This window comes from Lampris incognitus, chromosome 1 (assembly GCF_029633865.1).
Source record: "Lampris incognitus isolate fLamInc1 chromosome 1, fLamInc1.hap2, whole genome shotgun sequence".
NCBI classification, from domain to species: domain Eukaryota; kingdom Metazoa; phylum Chordata; class Actinopteri; order Lampriformes; family Lampridae; genus Lampris; species Lampris incognitus.
Window position 1 is genome coordinate 33191962 of NC_079211.1, and position 20040 is coordinate 33212001.

A 20040-nucleotide genomic window follows, 5' to 3' on the forward strand; every position below is an offset into this window, starting at 1 on the left:
AAAAGGCACATGACAGCCCACTTGGAGTTTGCCAGAAAGCACCTAAAGGACTCTCAGACCATGAGAAACAAGATTCTCTGGTCTGATGGAACCAAGATATAAACTCTTTGGCCTGAATGCCAAACGTCATGTCTGGAGGAAACCAGGCACCTCTCATCACCTTGCTAATACCATCGCTGCAGTGAAGCATGGTGGAGGCAGCATCATGCTGTGGGGATGTTTTTCAGCGGCAGGAACTGGGAAACTAGTCAGGATTGAGGGAAAGATGAATGGAGCATAGCACAGAGAGATCCTTGATGAAAACCTGCTCCAGAGCGCTCAGGACCTCAGACTGGGGCGCAGGTTTACCTTTCAACATGACAACGACCCTAAGCACACAGCCAAGACAATGAAGTAGTGGCTTCGGGACAAGTCTGTGAATGTCCTTGAGTGGCCCAGCCAGAGCCCAGACTTGAACCCCATTGAACATCTCTGGAAAGACCTGAAAATAGCTGTGCAGCGACACTCCCCATCTAACCTTACAGATCTCGAGAGGATCTGCAGAGAAGAATGGGAGAAATACCCCAAATATAGGTGTGCCAAGCTTGTAGCTTCATACCCAAGAAGACTTGAGGCTGTAATCGCTGCCAAGGGTGCCTAAACCAAGTACTGAGTAAAGGGTGTGAATACTTACTATGTACATGCAATATTTCAGTTTTTTATTTTTAATAAATTTGCAAACATTTCTACAAAACCCTTTTCACTTTGTCATTATGGGGTATTGTATGTAGATTGATGAGAAAAAAAGGGATTGAATCCATTTTGGAATAAGGCTGTAACATAACAAAATGTGGGGAAAGTGAAGGGGTGTGAATACTTTCCGGATGCACTGTATATCCACTAAACTCCAAGACCTAGAGGAATGGCAGGGCAGCAAGTTAGAGGGCTCTTCCTGTGCTCATAGAACTTGTGTTACAATGCATAACCATCATTCTATATCACAATGGCTTTCCTCGTACTGATAAGCTTCACAGGCTTATCGTATTTTACAGCCAGAAAATACGTAAATAAATGGAGGCACATTTTGCCAAGTATGATTTCATCATTATCACAGGAATGTATTGCAATATTTTTAGTAATTTCTGGAGATCAGTCAGAACCAGATAACAAACACTGTCAATACCTAATGCAATCAGACAAGTGATACGGGTTAAAAGAGGCATATTATTGAATCCAGTGGCTATTACCAACAAATGCCACAATAGGCCATTTGACTCTGAGAGAAATAGACAATAATGTAGTTAACATTGATTAGTAATCATCCTTCATTTAGATTTAGCGCTGTTAATGAAAAGTACAGAATGGAAGTATCGGATTGGATAGAACGAGAACCATTCTGAAACGATGATGCAATGTGTGAAAGACTGTAATGTGATAAAGTAACAGTTCCGCAAAAAGTTGCATGCAAAGGCAAGGTGACCTGTCCAATTTTCCCATGAAGTCGTACAGGACTGAAGGAGTGGGAAAAGGAAGGTGCAGCCAATCAAGGTACGGAAGCTGGTGAGAGACTTCCTCAGGTAAATCAGCCAGAACTGATTGCACTCATCGATGACATATATTAAGAGTGCAGGCACAGACCTTTGTAGATGGCCTTGTGATTACATTTGAATCCCTCACAACATCGCTAGCTCCCTAATAAAGCAGCCTGTCCCCATCAGGCTCTTGATGCAACAATCAGTAATCACATGCTTGGCCCATAGGCTGTATGCAGGTGATGTCACGTGCATTGTACTCACAAAGGGAATACAAAAACTATTTATCTATTTATGTCATTTGCCTTAGATGTAATATGTGGCTAATTACAGGAACATATTATGACTGCAGAGTGAGAGTGACAGAGAGAGAAAGAGAGAGAGAGAGAGAGAGAGAGAGAGAGAGAGAGAGAGAGAGAGAGAGAGAGAGAGAGAGAGAGAGAGAGAGAGAGAGAGAGAGAGAGAGAGAGAGAGAGAGAGAGAGAGAGAGAGAGAGAGAGAGAGAGAGAGAGAGAGAGAGAGAGAGATAATAAGGACAGTGGAATAGTTGAGACCCTAACAAGTTATTTAAAGTAGGGAGAAAAGACCATCGCATTTTGACAAAAGAAAAATAAATTAATAATGCTCTGTGTTAAAGTACTTGGTAGGAAAGCAACAATATTTAGTGTTATTTTGCACGTTTTTTTGACAGGAGCCCAAAATCTCGTAAAAGATCTGGATATAATACTAAATAATTCAGGGAGGCTGTGCTGTTCTACAAGATAGTAAAACCCTTCTTGAGATGCAGACTCAGCCAGTGCATGGCCTGCTATCAACACACTCTTTTGTGATCCAGCTCAAAGTAAGTCTGGTAGAATGAGTTTTACATGGTATGACAGCAGAGACTTCAGCTTTGCGTCTTCTGCTGGTCTAAATGCACCATAAATACAGTAAAATCAAATGGAATAAAACATGAGCAGTGGAAACTAAAGAGTCCTCTCTTGGTACAGGGAAGGGAAGGGAAGGTACAGGGCATGTAAACCCATCTTTAAAACAGAGACCATCCATACCTTTAACTAAAATTTGCTCACATGTAGCCTGTCAGAGTGCCCTGCTGCTAATGCCTCCAAGAGTAAATCACTTTACAACTTGTGCTGCTGTTAGCCGAGTGCAAAAATAGACCAAGCTGTATGTAATGTACTATGGACCAAGGAAAGAAACGAGCTCTCCTTGTTATTACTTAGCATTCTCAACATTTCATACGTCAACCTACCTATCTATCCACCCATCTATTATTGAATTATTGATTGTTCATAAAATGACAGAGTTGATGCCATTCAAAACATATTGACACACTTAACCCATCAATCTGTATGCAAAAAAAACAAAAAACAAAACAAAAAACATTTGGTCCACTTGTACAATGGTTGCACAAGATTAGTTGAATAAATTAAATAACCAATTAAATGACTAACAAAGTAAATAAGCCTCTGGGGATTCCACCAAATACTTGAATGAAATTAGATTGGAATTAGTTTATTGACAGGCGGAATGACAGCATGGTTAGACAAACAACTCCTTCTTTGACACAGTAACAAAGGGATAGAGACATGGAGAAAAAATGGTTGACATATGAAGCTGACTATCTGTATTTATGAATGTATGGTGTGTGTGTGTGTGTGTGTGTGTGTGTGTGTGTGTGTGTAATCCAAACTGTAAAACATTGCAAAAAAAAATAAAAACATATCTTGCAGATGAGTTATTGTCACAGTAGAATGACACACATAAAGCCACATGGATGTAAGTGATATTAGGGGGCACAAGCTGTTACACCCATGAAATCTTTTGCAAGGAATGCCATTTTTCACTTTTTTAGGTTTGGTGGGCAGTATGTAGAATGACAACTGGTTGATGTTGTAAACGTGTGGTTCCCAAACAGTGTGTCGCGTCCAGGTGTGCCATGGGATTTTGTGACAACCATACATTAGGGTTGGGTGATATGTCAAAATTTTTCTACTGGCCCCCATCAGCCCAACAATCAGCAATAGCCGATACCACCCCCCCTTTCGCACACCAGCCATTTGCAGCGAATGCAATTATGGGAGAGCTTGTTTCGAAAAAGACTAAAGCTTGAAAATCAGAGTCACGTGTGACTGCTGAACAAGATGGACGTCTAACAGCATCGCTCTGCATGAACCCCAGAATGTATTCACAATTATACTTTAATCAATTCTGCAATATTAATAATGTCACTAATATGCGTGTGAATACTACTCCGAGTGAATGCATATTAGTTTAGCTGATTTGCAGCATGACAACCACAAGTACTTACTCAAAAACAAGACCTGCTGAGCAAGGTGCTAGCTACGCTTGCATGGAAAGTGGAGCTTGATCCAGGTCTACTGAAAAGGAGCCATGCTATGGCACCCCCTGGGTTTGCCGAACTGCAGGCTGCACTGCAGAGGGTGATGGAGGAAATGATTTAGTGGCACCTTGATTTAGTGGCACCTTATCAACCCTGCAATCGGATGTGACCGGTGTCAAGACTACTCGGTAAAATGAAAACTGATGTGGCATTCATTTTTCAATAGCTTGGCGAGGTGGAGGCTCGGATCTCTTAATTAGAAGATGAGAATGGGTGCCTGAAGCAGTTAGCTTAGACAACTGCTAAAGAGGGTTCCGAGCCTTCAGAGTCTGTGACAGATTTGACTAACAAAGAGAGGCGTTTCAATTTACAGCTTTTTGGTCTGTAGAAAAATCTGATAAAAAGGTCAAGCTTCGGGAGTGCATGAAGCAATTTTTCTCCAAGGCTCTCGGAGTAGATCTAGGTGATTCAGAACTGCAGATGGTACACCGAACTTTGACCGAAATGCCAGCAGAACGTGCTCTGTCTCGTCCTGTCATACGCTTTCATAGTATTGAAAAAGGAGTGCATCTTGGCTGCAGTGAGGGCAAAGGCTCGGGAAGGCGGAGGGATCCAATGGGACAACGCTAAACTACCCCTGTTCCCTGACATGACGAAGGATGTTGCAGAGAGGAGGAGGCAGTTCACTGAGGTCAGAAAGAAGCTGCACGATTTGGATGTTCACTTCACAGTGGCAGACCCGGCTCTGCTTCGCTTTAGATGGAAGGGGGAAAAGGTGAACTTTGTGGACCCTTGAAAGGCAATCGAGCTGCTGTTTGAACCAGAGTGCGAGTTAATGAAGCCTGGTTCTGGTCAAGGATATAATGGAAGGCAAGGACGACAACGTTAGCAGTTGATTTTCTTCTATTGTGTTTTCCCCACGGAAGGGACACACAGATATGATTAAGAGGTCAAGACTGGAATGGATTTTTGAATTTTGAACTGGATTGGAACGCAAACATTATTGTTGAGGTATGTGTGTGTGTGCAAAGAACATGCAGCACAGTCTAGACACAACCAAGTTAGTTGCGATGTCAGTGACTGTGAGTATGGCCTTGGTATTTATACAGGTATGCAGATAGTTGTTTTTTTCTCGTTTATTTCAAAAGAGAGCAACTTTGAGTTGGTTAATAACTAGTATGGTGTTAAGAATGAGGAGTCGGTTCTACGTACGTTTGAGTAATGTTTGGTAGTAGTTACAGATTTATGACATGGGAGTGACATGTATTGGGGAACAGGATCTGGAGGGATTTCCAGTTGTTGCACTTCACGGACTATGTGCGGCTGGGGGTATCCTTTGGAAAAAGGGAAGATTATGGGAATGGGGTGGAGGTGTTTACTTTTACATTTAATGTTCCTATTGTTCATTACGGTTTGTACAGGACAGTGTTTTATGTGATATGCACAGCACAGGTGATGGCTCAAAGGGGTGGGCACTCTCCACTCATGCGGGTACACTCTCGATTAGATGCTTGAAAATAATATGTAGTCTAATGGCTAAATATATAAAGATGATTATGTGGAATATTAACAGACCCCAGAATCATATAAAAAGAAAGAAGTGGTTGAGTTATCTGTGATCTAACCAAGCAGATAAAGCCCTGATTCAGGAGACACACATGAAAGGCAAAGAAGCAGACAAACTTAAGTGTGACTGGGTAAGGCAGGTGTCTCATAACTAATGTTCTAGCAAAAAGAATGGGGTGGCAATATTAGTGCACAAGAAGTTGAATTTAGTTCTTAATCAAAAAAAGGATAATGAGGGCAAGATTAAATGTCTACAAGCCACCATTAATGGAGCAAAAGTTTACATATATAATGTGCAAGCTCCAAACAAAGAGGATAGCAATTTCCTTCATATGGCTAACAAGACAATGGGAGAAATTAATGAGGGCCAGATGTTGATTGCTGGGGACTTTAACCAGGTGCAAGATGCCCAATTGGCACAATTTCATGATATGCTGTTTGGTCTAAGGGATAAGTTAGCTATATAGCTGATGATGAAAGACCTTGGTCTGGTAGCTATATGGAGGTTAGTCAATCCCGAGAAAAAGAGTATACCTTTTTTCACATATGCATGAATCAAACTCAAGGATATACTATTTCCTAGTCTCTAGAAAAATGTTTGAGGAAGTGGTGGATTGTAGGATTGGGGTGATAGCTTTGTCTGATCATGCTCCAGTAGAGTTAAGCATAGTGATTAAGTTGAGTGGAATTAGGATATACAGGTGGAGACTAAATGCATTGCTGCTTCAGGACCCTACATTTTAGACTGTGCTGGAAACCTACCTTAAGGACTTTTTTGTTCATAATATTGGCTCGATGGAGAGACTGTGAATGGTGTGGGAAGCTTCAAAGGCGTACATAAGAGAGAGGGTAATTTCACACACTAGTTCTCTGAAAAAAAAATTGATCAACGTGGGAAATAAAGAGCTTGAATCTCAGATTAAAACATGGAGAATGAGCTGTCACAACTTTACAATGACAACCAGTTAAAATAAATTTGTAACTTGGAATATCAGCTAAATGAGATAGTACAATAAGAGGGCAGAACATGTCCGCTTTAGATTAAAAACAAGCTTCTACAAAAGTGGAGAGAAATCTGGCAAGCTGTTGGCAAGACAACTGAAAGAAAAAAGATGTCAGCTTTTTAATTCCAGTGATTAATGATGATAAAGGGGACGTTTTAACAGATAATGTGATAATCAACAAGGTCTTCAAAAAATTTTTTTATGGGAATTTGTATAAATCAGATGCTTCTGTAGATTAAGGCAAATATCAGGAGTTTTATTAAAAAAAAAAAAAGATCTTCCTACGATGTCCCCAGGCCAAATGGAGATTTCGGATGTGCCCGTAGATGATTCTGAAGTTAGAGAGGCTATATTATCAACGAAGTCTGGTAAATCACCAGGCTAATGGCCTATTTGCATGGGACCAGTATTATCTGGCGACCTGTAGTAGTTTGTAATAATTTTGGAGATGGTCTGTGATCTTAATCCCATGCAAATTGGCCATGTCCATAATTTGCAAAGTAAAAATTCCAACATAAATTACCTACCATATTTCAGCAAACACAGAAGTCATCTGATAATAGTCCTGTGCAAACTGGCATCTCAGTAAATCAGGGTCATATTTTATTTTAGCAACATTTTTATTTTTCTCTGCACCTTTTTTTTCTGCCTATTTCCCAGTCAAGAATTATGGAGGCTGCGGTGGAAATTAAAATTAAAGTTTTGATAGCATTTGGGTGTAAATTCAGGAGGCCTACCTCGCTACACAGCATGGAGACCCACACACAGAAAGAGCAAGCCCAAATCCACCAGAAAATCAAAATCTCTGTAATGAAAGTGAGGGCAGGTGAGACAGGCTGAGGTGGCACCATCAGCCTGTCTCACCTGCACCATCAGGGAGGTGGCATGTGAGCGCATGTGACAGGACCCGAAAGATGGTGAACTATGCTTGGGCAGGGCGATGCCAGAGGAAGATTTTTAGGCAGAGCCTTGACATTTTCCATCATATCCAAGGGGAAAATGAAAACGTGATCAAAATACAGACTTTGCTTATGCTGTGTGACTGTGCTGCACGAAAAACAGATATGTGTGTGTGTGTGTGGGGGGGGGTAATTTCCAAATCACATGAGGTCCCCAGATAATACTAGTCCTGTGCAAATTATATTATAATGACATTGACATAGTAGTATCTATTCTGACCGATGTTTATATAAAAGCGCTGGCAGATGCGCAGCTACCACTAAAAATTAATGACACAGTAATCACTGTACTGCTGAAAAAAGACAATAACTCTTATTAGCCAAGTAGTTTTTGGCCAATTAGTCTGGAAAACATATATTGCAAGATTTTGACTAAGGTATTAGCCATGAGGGTTCTACCACAAATTATTAATGATGACCAGGACAGTTTTATTAAAGGTACACTACCGTTCAAAAGTTTGGGATCACCCAAACAATTTCGTGTTTTCCATGAAAAGTCACACTTATTCACCACCATATGTTGTGAAATGAATAGAAAATAGAGTCAAGACACTGACAAGGTTAGAAATAATGATTTGTATTTGAAATAAGATTTTTTTTACATCAAACTTTGCTTTCGTCAAAGAATCCTCCATTTGCAGCAATTACAGCATTGCAGACCTTTGGCATTCTAGCTGTTAATTTGTTGAGGTAATCTGGAGAAATTGCACCCCACGCTTCCAGAAGCAGCTCCCACAAGTTGGATTGGTTGGATGGGCACTTCTTTGAGCAGATTGAGTTTCTGGAGCATCACATTTGTGGGGTCAATTAAACGCTCAAAATGGCCAGAAAAAGAGAACTTTCATCTGAAACTCGACAGTCTATTCTTGTTCTTAGAAATGAAGGCTATTCCATGCGAGAAATTGCTAAGAAATTGAAGATTTCCTACACCGGTGTGTACTACTCCCTTCAGAGGACAGCACAAACAGGCTCTAACAGGTACTATTTAATGAAGATGCCAGTTGGGGACCTGTGAGGCGTCTGTTTCTCAAACTAGAGACTCTAATGTACTTATCTTCTTGCTCAGTTGTGCAACGCGGCCTCCCACTTCTTTTTCTACTCTGGTTAGAGCCTGTTTGTGCTGTCCTCTGAAGGGAGTAGTACACACCGGTGTAGGAAATCTTCAATTTCTTAGCAATTTCTCGCATGGAATAGCCTTCATTTCTAAGAACAAGAATAGACTGTCGAGTTTCAGATGAAAGTTCTCTTTTTCTGGCCATTTTGAGCGTTTAATTGACCCCACAAATGTGATGCTCCAGAAACTCAATCTGCTCAAAGTGCCCATCCAACCAATCCAACTTGTGGGAGCTGCTTCTGGAAGCGTGGGGTGCAATTTCTCCAGATTACCTCAACAAATTAACAGCTAGAATGCCAAAGGTCTGCAATGCTGTAATTGCTGCAAATGGAGGATTCTTTGACGAAAGCAAAGTTTGATGTAAAAAAAATCTTATTTCAAATACAAATCATTATTTCTAACCTTGTCAATGTCTTGACTCTATTTTCTATTCATTTCACAACATATGGTGGTGAATAAGTGTGACTTTTCATGGAAAACACAAAATTGTTTGGGTGATCCCAAACTTTTGAACGGTAGTGTAGATCATCAGCTGACCACCTTAGATGCGTACTCCATCTTATGTGGTTAAATTGTTAAGATGTTCCAGTTACTGCTTTCTCATTTGATGCCATGAAAGCATTTGATAGGGTGTTATGGGAATGTCCGGTGTATGCTTTGCAGGCTTTTGGGTCAGGATTTATTATATGGGTTAAGGTCCTACATTCAGCACTGCAGGCAGCAGTTCTTACGAATGACATTACATCCCCCTTCTTTAATCTGGGATATGGAACCAGGCAGGGGGATCCTCTTTCCCCACTGCTCTTTACTCTGTTTGTGGAACTACTAGCAGTGTCAATCAGAGATAATTTGAGAATTAATGGAGTGCTGGTGGGAGGTAGAGAGCATAAACTGTTTACGTACGTGGAGGAAATTTCGTTGCTATTATCAAACCCATATTCCTTTATTCAAGGTGTCATAGACATTATTGAGAGTGTTTCCGATATTTTGGGCTACAAAATCAATTGGCAAAAATCAGAGGTAACACCAATGTCCTTGGGTTGCTCCCTTGCAGACATTGGAGTATATCCATTTAAATGGCTACCATCGGGGATGAAATATTTGGGTATAATTTTGACTACAGACTTTCAGGAGATTGTTCAAATTAATATAAATCCAGTGCTCCATAATATTAGGACTAGCTTTGCCAAGTGGTAAATGTTGAATTTATCTCTGTAGGGGAAGATACAGTTAAAATGATTGTATTTTCAAAGATGAAAAATATTTCTATGATGCTTCCTTTAAATTTTCCTGTGGCAGCGCTTAAGCAGTTTAACAAGGTAGTTAGCAATTACCTGTGGAATGGGAAGAAACCCCAAATTAGTCAGATTAAGTTGTTTACTACTGGAGGAAAAGGAGGACTGACATTGCCAAATATAGAACTTCACAGTATTGCTTTTGAAATGGTTAAGCTATGCAAATACTGGTCAGGGAGTTGTTTGCAACTGGGTTGGATGGAGAGAGAAGTTGCTTACCTCCCCTTTTAGATTTATAGATACTCTGTCTTGAAAACCAGCACAGTCTCCTTCTGAAGGGGAAGGTTGGAACAAAATCCATAAAATGTTTGGCCTGTCTCAATATAAACAAGGTTACTAAACTTTATGGGAAAATCCTGCGATTGAGATAAGGAAGAAAATGGTATGTTGGAGGGCATGGCATATTAAAGGATTAGCCATGATTGCTGATCAATTTGGGGGAAGGAGTGTTCTACTCCTATAAGAGGCTAAAGGACTGACATAATTTAAATTATAAAGAGTACTTTTGGAAATACCTCCAATTATGGAGTTTTGTTCAGTTTATGGGCTACAATACAGGGCAGGATGAAAGTGTATTGCAAGGGTTCTTAACGCCTCCAGATATTGTAATTATCCTTCGTATCTTGTAAAATGGTAGCAAATGTTCTGTGTGGTAAAAGTGAGAGTCTGAGGATAATACTGCAAAGGGACCTAGACACTGAGCTTGAAGAAAAGTCTGGGAGAATATTGTCCATGACATGGGTTGGCTAGTAAGGGATAGTAAGAGCAAATTTGTACATTATAAACTAATTCATAGATATTATTGGACTCTAGTCAGACATAAAAAGCTTGATCTAATTCAAAGCAATGAGTGCTGGAAATGTAAGACTTCTATATGTACTTTTCTACACCTCATGTGAGACTGTCCTCTGGTTTCCCCATTCTGGACCCAAGTGGTTGGGACAATTGAGGAGTGGTTGGATTAGCCCTTGCTAAGCTCACCATGTTTTTGCCTTCTCGGATACAAATCTTTTCCACCAGCTGGATTTACAAAGGCACAGTTTGGGTTAGCCCTTGCAGGCTTTCTTAATGCAGCCAGGATTATACTAAAGGAAATTGAAAAATGCAAGCACACCTTGCTATAAGGACTGGATCGAACTCATGACAGTTACAACCCCATATGAGTTAATGTTAGCAAAACTGAAACATTCCCTGTCTAAATTTACTGTAATGTGGGGTAGCTTCCTCAGATTTATTAAATGTGGGGATCATTAGATAGCAATATGTAATAAAAAGCCTTAATGTATGTCATGTAAGTGGTTGTGTGTTGAAGGGAGGGGGAGATGCTGTGATCTATCATGCTGTGCTGTTGTGTTTGCATTTATTTTTCGTTACATTTCACATACTCCAAAATGGCTGAGAGGGTTATTGCATTGTGACATCATCCACAATAGCTCGCTGGAAAAAAGAAAAACGATGGAGGTGCATTCCCCGTGCCAATCCCGGACAATATGACCCCCTGTGGTCATATGTCCTCCCACCGACCCCGTATTGGCACGCCCACCGGAAGCGCTATTCCTCTTTCCATCTCCAACTAAATGAGATCGGTCGATGGCTGTTTCTCTCTCGCTGGGATCAAGAGTAAAACTGCAAATACGCAAGTAATCTAGTGATATACTGGTATATTAGGTACTAACTTATAGTTAGCTTACCTTTTATTGCCAAGATGTTCGTTAATCCGGTCGATGTGGCCGGATTCTACGCTTGGTGCGGGTGTGTTAAACCGGCGACGCTCCAATGGGACCCCCATCCGGACTGTGTCTCCCATATCCCGCATGTTCACTACACGGGCTACTTGAGGGATGTAGACCGTAATGAGATCGATTGCAATTTCTGTAAAACCATCAGAGGATCGGAGCGCCAAAGGTGGGCTGCCCTGTACCGTCAAAGATGGGGACTTGCAGATCCCTTCACACCTTCTAACGAGGCGGCTAGCATGGTGCTACCTAGCTATAGCCATGGGGCGGAGGCTAGCAACATCCCTCCGATGCTTCCTAGCTACAGTCACGGGACGGCGGCTAGCATTAGCATCCCTCCGGAGCTAGAGGCTATCCCACCATCCGGGGTAGTTAGAGAGGACTGGACCAATGAGGTCCTATCTCTCCCTGGTGAATCCGTGGCATGTTATTCGGCGGGTGCGGAACCCGAGGATTCACTGCCTTGAGGAAGTAGACGATCAGGGCGTGGAAGACGACCAGCCAAGTTCGTCTCAACCAAACAAAGATGGCGACGCCATGCAACGTGGGTCCGAAACATTCCTCGCCAGTTTCCGCGATCTGTTCGCGCGAGCGGTCAAGTCTGCCGACATCGTTACCGAGCCGGGCAATCCTCAAGATCCGGTGGTAGCCGATTTTCCACGAATGGCAGAGAGGGTCAGGGACTCCACTCTACCACCTTATCCTCACATCGAACGAGCGTTTAAGCGGGCGGAGGCGGATCCGCTACTTAAATCGTCCTCAAAGTTCAGTCAGAAGGGGGTTGACGTCTTAGCAGTCGAGGTTAGGAACCTGAACTACAAAGACTGGAAAATTCCGCAACCAGAGAGGGACGTTTTATCGTTCAACCCTAACACCTAGGTGGGGTCCCGCGATACTCCCAAACACCCTTCGCAGTGGGGCCAACAGGTGGATCGTTACGCGTGTGATGCATGGCACGCCAGTACACGCGCAGCTGGACTCGTCTCAACGGCTGGGATGATAACGGCGTACATGCGCAAGCTCTGCAGCCTATCAAACGTCGAGCAAAGCAAAGCTGCCATCGCTACAGCAGGTATCGACGGGGCCGAGTTCGGTGACGTAGTGGCCAGCGAAGCAGGTTGTGAGTACATCTTGGAAATGGAACGCATAGCTGACTCCCTGGGATCGCTGCTGTATTCCATCGCTCTAGAGTGCGGTTCTAGCGCAGCTGCCTCCACCCTTTCGCGCAGACGTCTCTGGCTAGAGACAGCCAGGGTAAAAGAGGAATTCTGCAAGGAGTGGATGGCCCACTCTTGCGCAGGGAACCAGGGCCTGTTTGGAACGACCCCGGACATTATCAGCAAATACAAGGCCGCCCAGGCCGAGTGCGAAACCTTGCACAAGGAGCTTCTCCCGATGATGAAGAACCTGCCTACCCCTAAGCCCGCGGTGGGCAAAGGGCAGGGGGACAAGCCTGCGCGCAAGCAGAAATGGAGAGAGACTTATCCAAAAAGAGGTGGTAAAGCGGGGCGCGGGCGTGGACAGGGCTCACGTCCAAACTCCCAGTCTTCCACAGAACCAGCGGCCAAGGCGGCCAAGCCGGACAGCACAGACACTTCCAAGAAGGGAGCTGCCAAGTGACGTGTTTCGGCAGGATGTTACGACCCACACCAACAGACTGATTCCAGAGCCGTCTCCGGCTATATAGACGCTTGTTCAGGGGACACAGCGTGCGCAGGGCTAAACACTGCGCCTTTTATTTTGGTTTCTGATGCACAGTCTACTTGTTCTATTCCAAAGGTTGTGAATGTGAATAAAAGTTTTTATGTTGGTGATGATGGTGATTGCGTATTAAAAGGTTTGAAACGCAAGTCTGATTGTCTGTCTGAATCTTTAGGTAAAGATGATGATAACAATGTAATAACATCCCTGCTGGAAATATTGGATAATAATGACATGAGCGCAAATGAGCCCCTGGGAGGGGACTATGATGTGACAATGTTTAGTCTCTCTGATGGGTCAAATGGTAATTTGGAAAGGTTCAAAACGCCAATTCCCCCATCTGGGTCTCCTTTACAAGGACGAAGCCCCCCCATGGATGCAGGGCATGGCAGGCGGGGCTTCCCCAGACCCTTTACGCGCAACTTACGCGCGCTACCTGAACAGCAAGGTACAGGAGGCAACGAGACCTCTGTCACGCATGTTACACAGGTGGAAGGAATTCGTCCCGTCGGCTTCTGTTTGGGATCAGATAGCCCACGGACACCAAATCCTTTTCGAGAACGGTATTGTACCCCCATACTTGGGAATAGTGTATACGGAACCGGGGTCGGTGGCCGAAGCACAAATCCTAGACAACGAACTCACAGAGTTACTCTCGAAAGGGGCAATCACGGTGGTTCCTCCCCTAGAAAGAGAAGACGGGTTTTACAGCCGTTACTTTCTGGCCCCAAGAAGGATGGGGGCATGCGCCCAATCCTAGATTTGAAACCCTTCAACAAGTATGTAGAGAAGGTCAGTTTCAAAATGCTACGCACACCGGTTCTGCTGTCAATGGTGAAACAGTCCGATTGGCTAACTTCGGTCGACCTAAAAGATGCTTTCTATCATTGTCCGATTGCGGAAAGACACAGAAAGTATCTTCGGTTCTGTTACCGGGGTCAGTGTTACCAGTACACATGCCTCCCGTTCGGATATCGCCTCTCTCCTCTGACATTCACAAGGTGTGTGAAAGCAGCGCTCGGAGTGTTGATGCGCAAAGGTATGCGCTTGGCATGGTTCCTAGACGACCTGTTGGTGTTGGCCCGGTCGCCGGAACAAGCAATACTCCATACTCAGGAGTTGATGGAATTCATGGAAGTACATGGGTTTCACTATCAACATAAAGAAGAGCGCACCATGGCCTTCGTGCCAGGCAACATATCTGGGTCTGAGTTTGGATACGGTATCCATGCGCGCAACCCTTACGCAAGAGAGATGGCATTCCACCAGGACCACGTTAGCACATTTCGTCCCTGGGACATATGTCACTTATCGGATGATCAGGAGGCTGCTGGGCCTTCTGGCATCGGCTCACCAAGTTGTTCCTTTAGGTCTGTTGTTCATGAGGAGACTGCAATTGTGGTTCGCAGTTCACTTCTTGAAATACAGCAACAAACGCCGGTACAACAACCATCTTATCCTAGTCCCGCGCGTGGTAGCGCAGGACCTAGACCACTGGAACAGAGCCTGCGTGGACATGTCTGGGGTCCCTATGGGCCCCAGGGGACCCGAGGTAACGATTTATACGGATGCGTCCCTCTCGGGTTGGGGGGCCATCCTTGGCTACAAAACAGCGCGAGGAGTGTGGCTGTCTGGGGAGAAGGTCCACATTAACGCGCGCGAGACGGAGACGATTTGGCTGGCTATCCAGCATTTCGCTCAGGATCTCATAGGCCATCACATACTGATAATGACAGACAGCATGATGACCAAGGCCTACATCAACCGCCAAGGCGGTATGAAGTCCAAGCGTTGCAGAGAGTTGGCCATGCAAATTTGGATTTGGGTCAAAAGCAACGCGCTATCAATCAGGGCGCTTCATGTTCCTGGGAAGGACAACGAAGCAGCGGACATCCTCTCAAGAGGTGGCCTGCATGCGGACAATTGGAGCCTCAACCCAGCCATAGTGGCTATGATCTGGGAGAGGTTCGGGGTAGCTCAAGTGGATCATTTCGCATCGAAACTCAATTACAAGTGCCCTCGTTGGTACTCGATGCTCCCGTCCGACCTACCGCCGTTGGGGGTCAACGTGCTTGGACTAGATCCATGGCCCGAGGAGATGCTTTATGCATTCCCCCCGTGCAGGTGCCTCCTTGACCTGGTGGTCAAGTTCGAGCGCACAGGGGGTCGGTTAGTTCTCGTGGCCCCGTACGAACCGAGCACCCCGTGGTTTCCGCAAATAGTGCCCTGGATAGTAGGCGAGCGGTTCGACGTCCCGGAGTGGGCGGACGCGCTCATGCAAGCAGGAGGGCTGCTACGGGAGGGCCCCTGGATAGGAGGCTCCCGATTAGCGGCATGGATGCTTACAAAGCCAGGCTCTTAGCTATGGGACTTAGTGCGCAATTGATTCGTGTCATCTTAGCGGCGCGTAAAGACTCCACGTATTCCAGGTACCAGGGGTACTGGAATTGATTTGACCAATTTTGCGCTGAACGCGACATGGACCCTTTGTCAGTAGGGATTGGCCCTATACTGACTTTTGTGGAGGTCTGTAGGAGTGATAGACTATGGTCTTTCTCCTTGGTCAAAGTCTGTGTATCGGCTCTCACGTTCTTCCGGGGGAAGATCGAGGGTGCACGGTTTTCACGCACCCGCTCATGACGCAGTACCTGTTGGGTGCTAAGAAGCTCTCAGCTAAGGAGCTTACGAGAGCTGAAACTTGGGATGCTTCCCTTGTTCTGCGCGCACCAGAGAAAGATCCCTTTGAACCCATGTCTACGGCAGACATGCGTTATGTCTCGGCTAAGCTGGCTGTGCTCTTGGCACTTACCACCGCAGCGAGGGGTTGTGAGCTCACTGCACTCACCATCAAGGGGATGGTGTTTTCTGGTGATCTGATGTTCACGCTCTTTACAGACCCCAGCTTCGTGCCCAAAACTGTGTCTGTCCTGACGCGTAGGGCCCCGGTGGTGATACACGCATTTCATCCGTCACCGGTGACTAGGGATGAGAAACGCTTGCACCTCTCGTGTCCTGTACGGGCTTTATTCATTTACATGCGGCGCACAGCAGATATTCGTAGGTCCGACAGGCTGCTGTTGACCTACAGAGTGAGCAAACCAGGTTATGCCCTTTCCACCCAGAGGCTAGCACACTGGCTGGTGGATGGTATTACGGAGGCGTATACCAAAGCGGGTAAAACAGCTCCTAAGCTGAAGGCACATTCTACCCGAGGGACTGCTACGTCGATAGCTGTGTTGTCAGGTATCGACTGGGAGGTCATCCGCCAGGCGGCGGTTTGGAGTGGTGAGACCACTTTCTTACGGCATTATTACCGGCACGTTAAGGTGCGGTCGGTTGCGGACGCTGTTCTGGAGCAGGCCTCTTAGGATGCTCTCATCAGAACGCGTACCCCTTCCCACCAGGGGTTTGAAGGGTTCATTGGACGGCTAGGGAACGGAGGCACGAATCCTGTCGTTGTTCAATGCAATAACCCTCTCAGCCATTTTGGAGTACGTGAAATGTAACTTTGGGTTCGCGAGGCGAACCCTAGTTATATGAACAACGACAAAATGGCTGAGAATAGAGCCGTTCTCCTCCTACCCGGGCCACAGGTGTGGTGCTCATTTAGTTGGAGAGGGTTCGACTTACAAAGAGGAATAGCGCTTCCGGTGGGCGTGCCAATACGGGGTCGGTGGGAGGACATATGACCACAGGGGGTCATATTGTCCGGGATTGGCACGGGGAATGCACCTCCATCGTTTTTCTTTTTTCTAGCGAGCTATTGTGGATGATGTCACAATGCAATAACCCTCTCAGCCATTTTGTCGTTGTTCATATAACTAGGGTTCGCTTTGCAAACCCAAAGTTGTATGTTTGGGTTTGTGTACTTTGTAACCTGTAGACTATTACATGAAAAGTATGTTTTGTACTGTAATGCTGCAGGGTGTTTGTGGAAAAAAAAAGTTTTGAAAACCACTGTTATAAACCATAGAAAGTACCATAGAATGAAAAAAATAAAAATAAAACAATAACATACCTTTACTTGCGCTGTCTATGTGCTCCAGTTCGTCAGGGAACCTCAGAATCTCTGGGTATTTCTCCTCGCACTTGTCAGCCAGGAAATGAAGAAGTGTCATGTTATGTTCGATGGATTTTGTGTCTCGGAGCTGAAAAGAAAATGGACAAATGACAAACTAGATCAGCCCCAGGGATGCTTAAAAGTAAAATCTGCTCTATAAAGTTATTTTAATTCTGTAGTGTAATATTTTTTTGGCAATTCACCCTGTAGTTATGAACATAAACAAGTAATTTTGTGAGTTTGAAAACAGAGAGCTGAGTCTCCAGGCTGAGATACCATTGAGAGATAATACAGCCCCATTGACAATAGAAACCCAAATCTGTGCAGTCACTGAATGGTTGTTTGAGCCTAATTTCATAGTAGCTCAAACAGCTATGAGCCAGATAATATGCTCATTTTCCCTGAAAACCTTGGCAGAGGCTTTCAGTGTCCACAGTTATGGTCTCTCCTTCAAAGTAGTCTGTTTTACTTTCTTTCTTATTTATCTTTTTTTTCCTTGTTTGACAGTCAAAGCAGTAGCAAAAAAACAAAAATAAAAAAAAATCCACTTGTTTTCTCTCTCCTGTCATTTAGAAATTCACTTGCTCACTTGGTCTCTACAAATGTGAGAAACAAAATGGTCAAACATGAACTTATTGCTAACGTTGTCATAAAATTCAAGTTGTTATGGTTCTATCTCCTACTAAGTATATGGCTTTAAACATGCTCACACCTGTTCACAAATGGAATGCATTGATATTTTCCAGGATGTGACAAGTGTAAAGGTATGCGTACTTAGTAAGGGGGGGGGTAAATAAATGTAAATACAGCCCTAACAAAGGTGTATATTGTGGGGGGTAAGGACAAAGAGAACAACATCAGATGACTTGATCATAAACAATTAAAAATGTTCTCCTCACATGCTGTGAATATTAAAGGTAGGATTTTCCTTAAAAAAAAACTATATATAGACTCATACAAAAATAATCCCTCTCAATCATCACTTATGACCCACTAGACATGTGTGGTGGTGTCTGTATCTGCACAGACCCTGTCCTCTGCCTGTATTTTGTTCTTCTTCTTTGTATTTATTTATTTGTTTGTTTGTTTGTTTATTTAACTGTGTACAGAATGTTTCTGGACGTTAACCTTTGGACAGAAGGACTATAAAAATGTAGCGACCAGGTGCCAGATCGAGATCGTAAGCACGTATCCAAGAGCAAACTATGACAATGTCGGACACAGCGCCGAAAAGACGCAATACAGAGAGACGAAATGCCAAGCAGACAAAGCTTGTTCCAAAACGAGAGTGACTGTGAGGTTGGTTTTCACCCACTGGCGAGCACTGAAGGAGAGGAAGGGAATGAAGAGCGACGCGGAGTTGGCCTGTACACTGGGATGTGTTCTGGAAACTGCGGTCAGGGGGTGTGTCCTTCTGGGGTTGTTGAGCCCAGGGGGAGGGGCCAACTTTGAATGCTGTGCTTAAAAACCGCAACCGACAAATTCTACTCATTGTGCCTTTAAAGAAAACACAATTAAATGTTGGGAGAAAAAGCACTAAGATCATGAACACCTTGCTGTGCTAAAAGCATTTAAGCTCCTCTTTATGCCCTCTTACCTTCCTTCATGTCTCCATCAGCCTACTTGTGAATGAAAACAGTTAGATGGGTAGCAATGTTTAGGTGCTAGAAAGTGGCATTAGACAGGGTATGGGGTTGTTTGACCCCTGAACGCACATGCGCGCGCACACACACACACACACACACACACACACACACACACACACACACACACACACACACACACTTAACCTTGATTGTTTGCTGTCAAGACCTGACCTCAGGATGGCTGGTTTGAGCTGACAGTGGCTGCACGAGGGGGTAGCTTCTATGTCCCTGAGCAAAGCTTAGCAAGGCACAGCAAATCCAGCCACTAGCACTGCAACAACAGATATGATATTACTGTAACCCTTATCTCTTCAACAACCGTGCCAAACTTTCAACTTCTGGCAGACTTGCCTGCAACATGACTTATGATTGGGATTTTATTGCTACATATTGGTTATGAGGTTTCGAAGAGCTGGGAGCGTTTGTGTGTGTGTGGGGGGGCGGTGATTGATGCATAACTCAAATGAAAATAAAGGAACAATTGAGAACACATTCCCCACATGTGTCTTTGGGAATGAAACATTTTCAATTTAGTACATGATTAAGTCACTGGACCTCGTGCAGCAACCCTATATTTAATATTGACTGCTATGAATGCAGATATGTGAGCTAGCATGCATAAATCAAAACGGACCCAATATCAAATTAATCATATTAGTTGCCGATAATAAAATCAATGAAGGAACAAAGATCATCTCATTCAGTAGTTTTTCTGACAACTTACACTACCAAGTTCGAGGCTGCTGGTTTTAAACCATCGGCCCCTGCAGCTGAAAGAAAAAAATGTTTAATAATAAACAATAACTTTACCTATGCAGTGTCTTAGTTCAATTACATGTACAACATATAATTTTTGGACAATATTCTTTAGAACAGAGGCAAGTGGGTGCCATTAAGAAAGACCTTCATTAGCCCCACAAGGCTTGATTAAAGATACGCTGTGGGTTATTGAACATGACTGCTAAGAGCTACAAGTCCTCTCATCTATTTTTTAAGACTTGTGAATGGTGGTCAGTGTTAGTGAGGCTTTAAAGCCCATCATCTAGTGCGACTCCATGTCGCACTAGACTCAATGTCTACTAAAGAAGATATTCATGTTCACTG

At 44.0% G+C, this 20040-nt stretch overlaps 1 protein-coding gene across 5 annotated transcripts in view; it reads right to left on the reverse strand.

The window, feature by feature from the left end:
- Nucleotides 1–20040, reverse strand: part of diaph2 (diaphanous-related formin 2) — a 621385-nt gene that overhangs the window by 219139 nt on the left and 382206 nt on the right. For all 5 annotated transcript variants that reach the window (XM_056275993.1, XM_056275983.1, XM_056276006.1 and 2 more), the window contains one exon: nt 17249–17378. In XM_056275993.1, coding sequence (XP_056131968.1) covers nt 17249–17378 — 130 coding nt within the window. The remainder of the gene's footprint in view (nt 1–17248; nt 17379–20040) is intronic.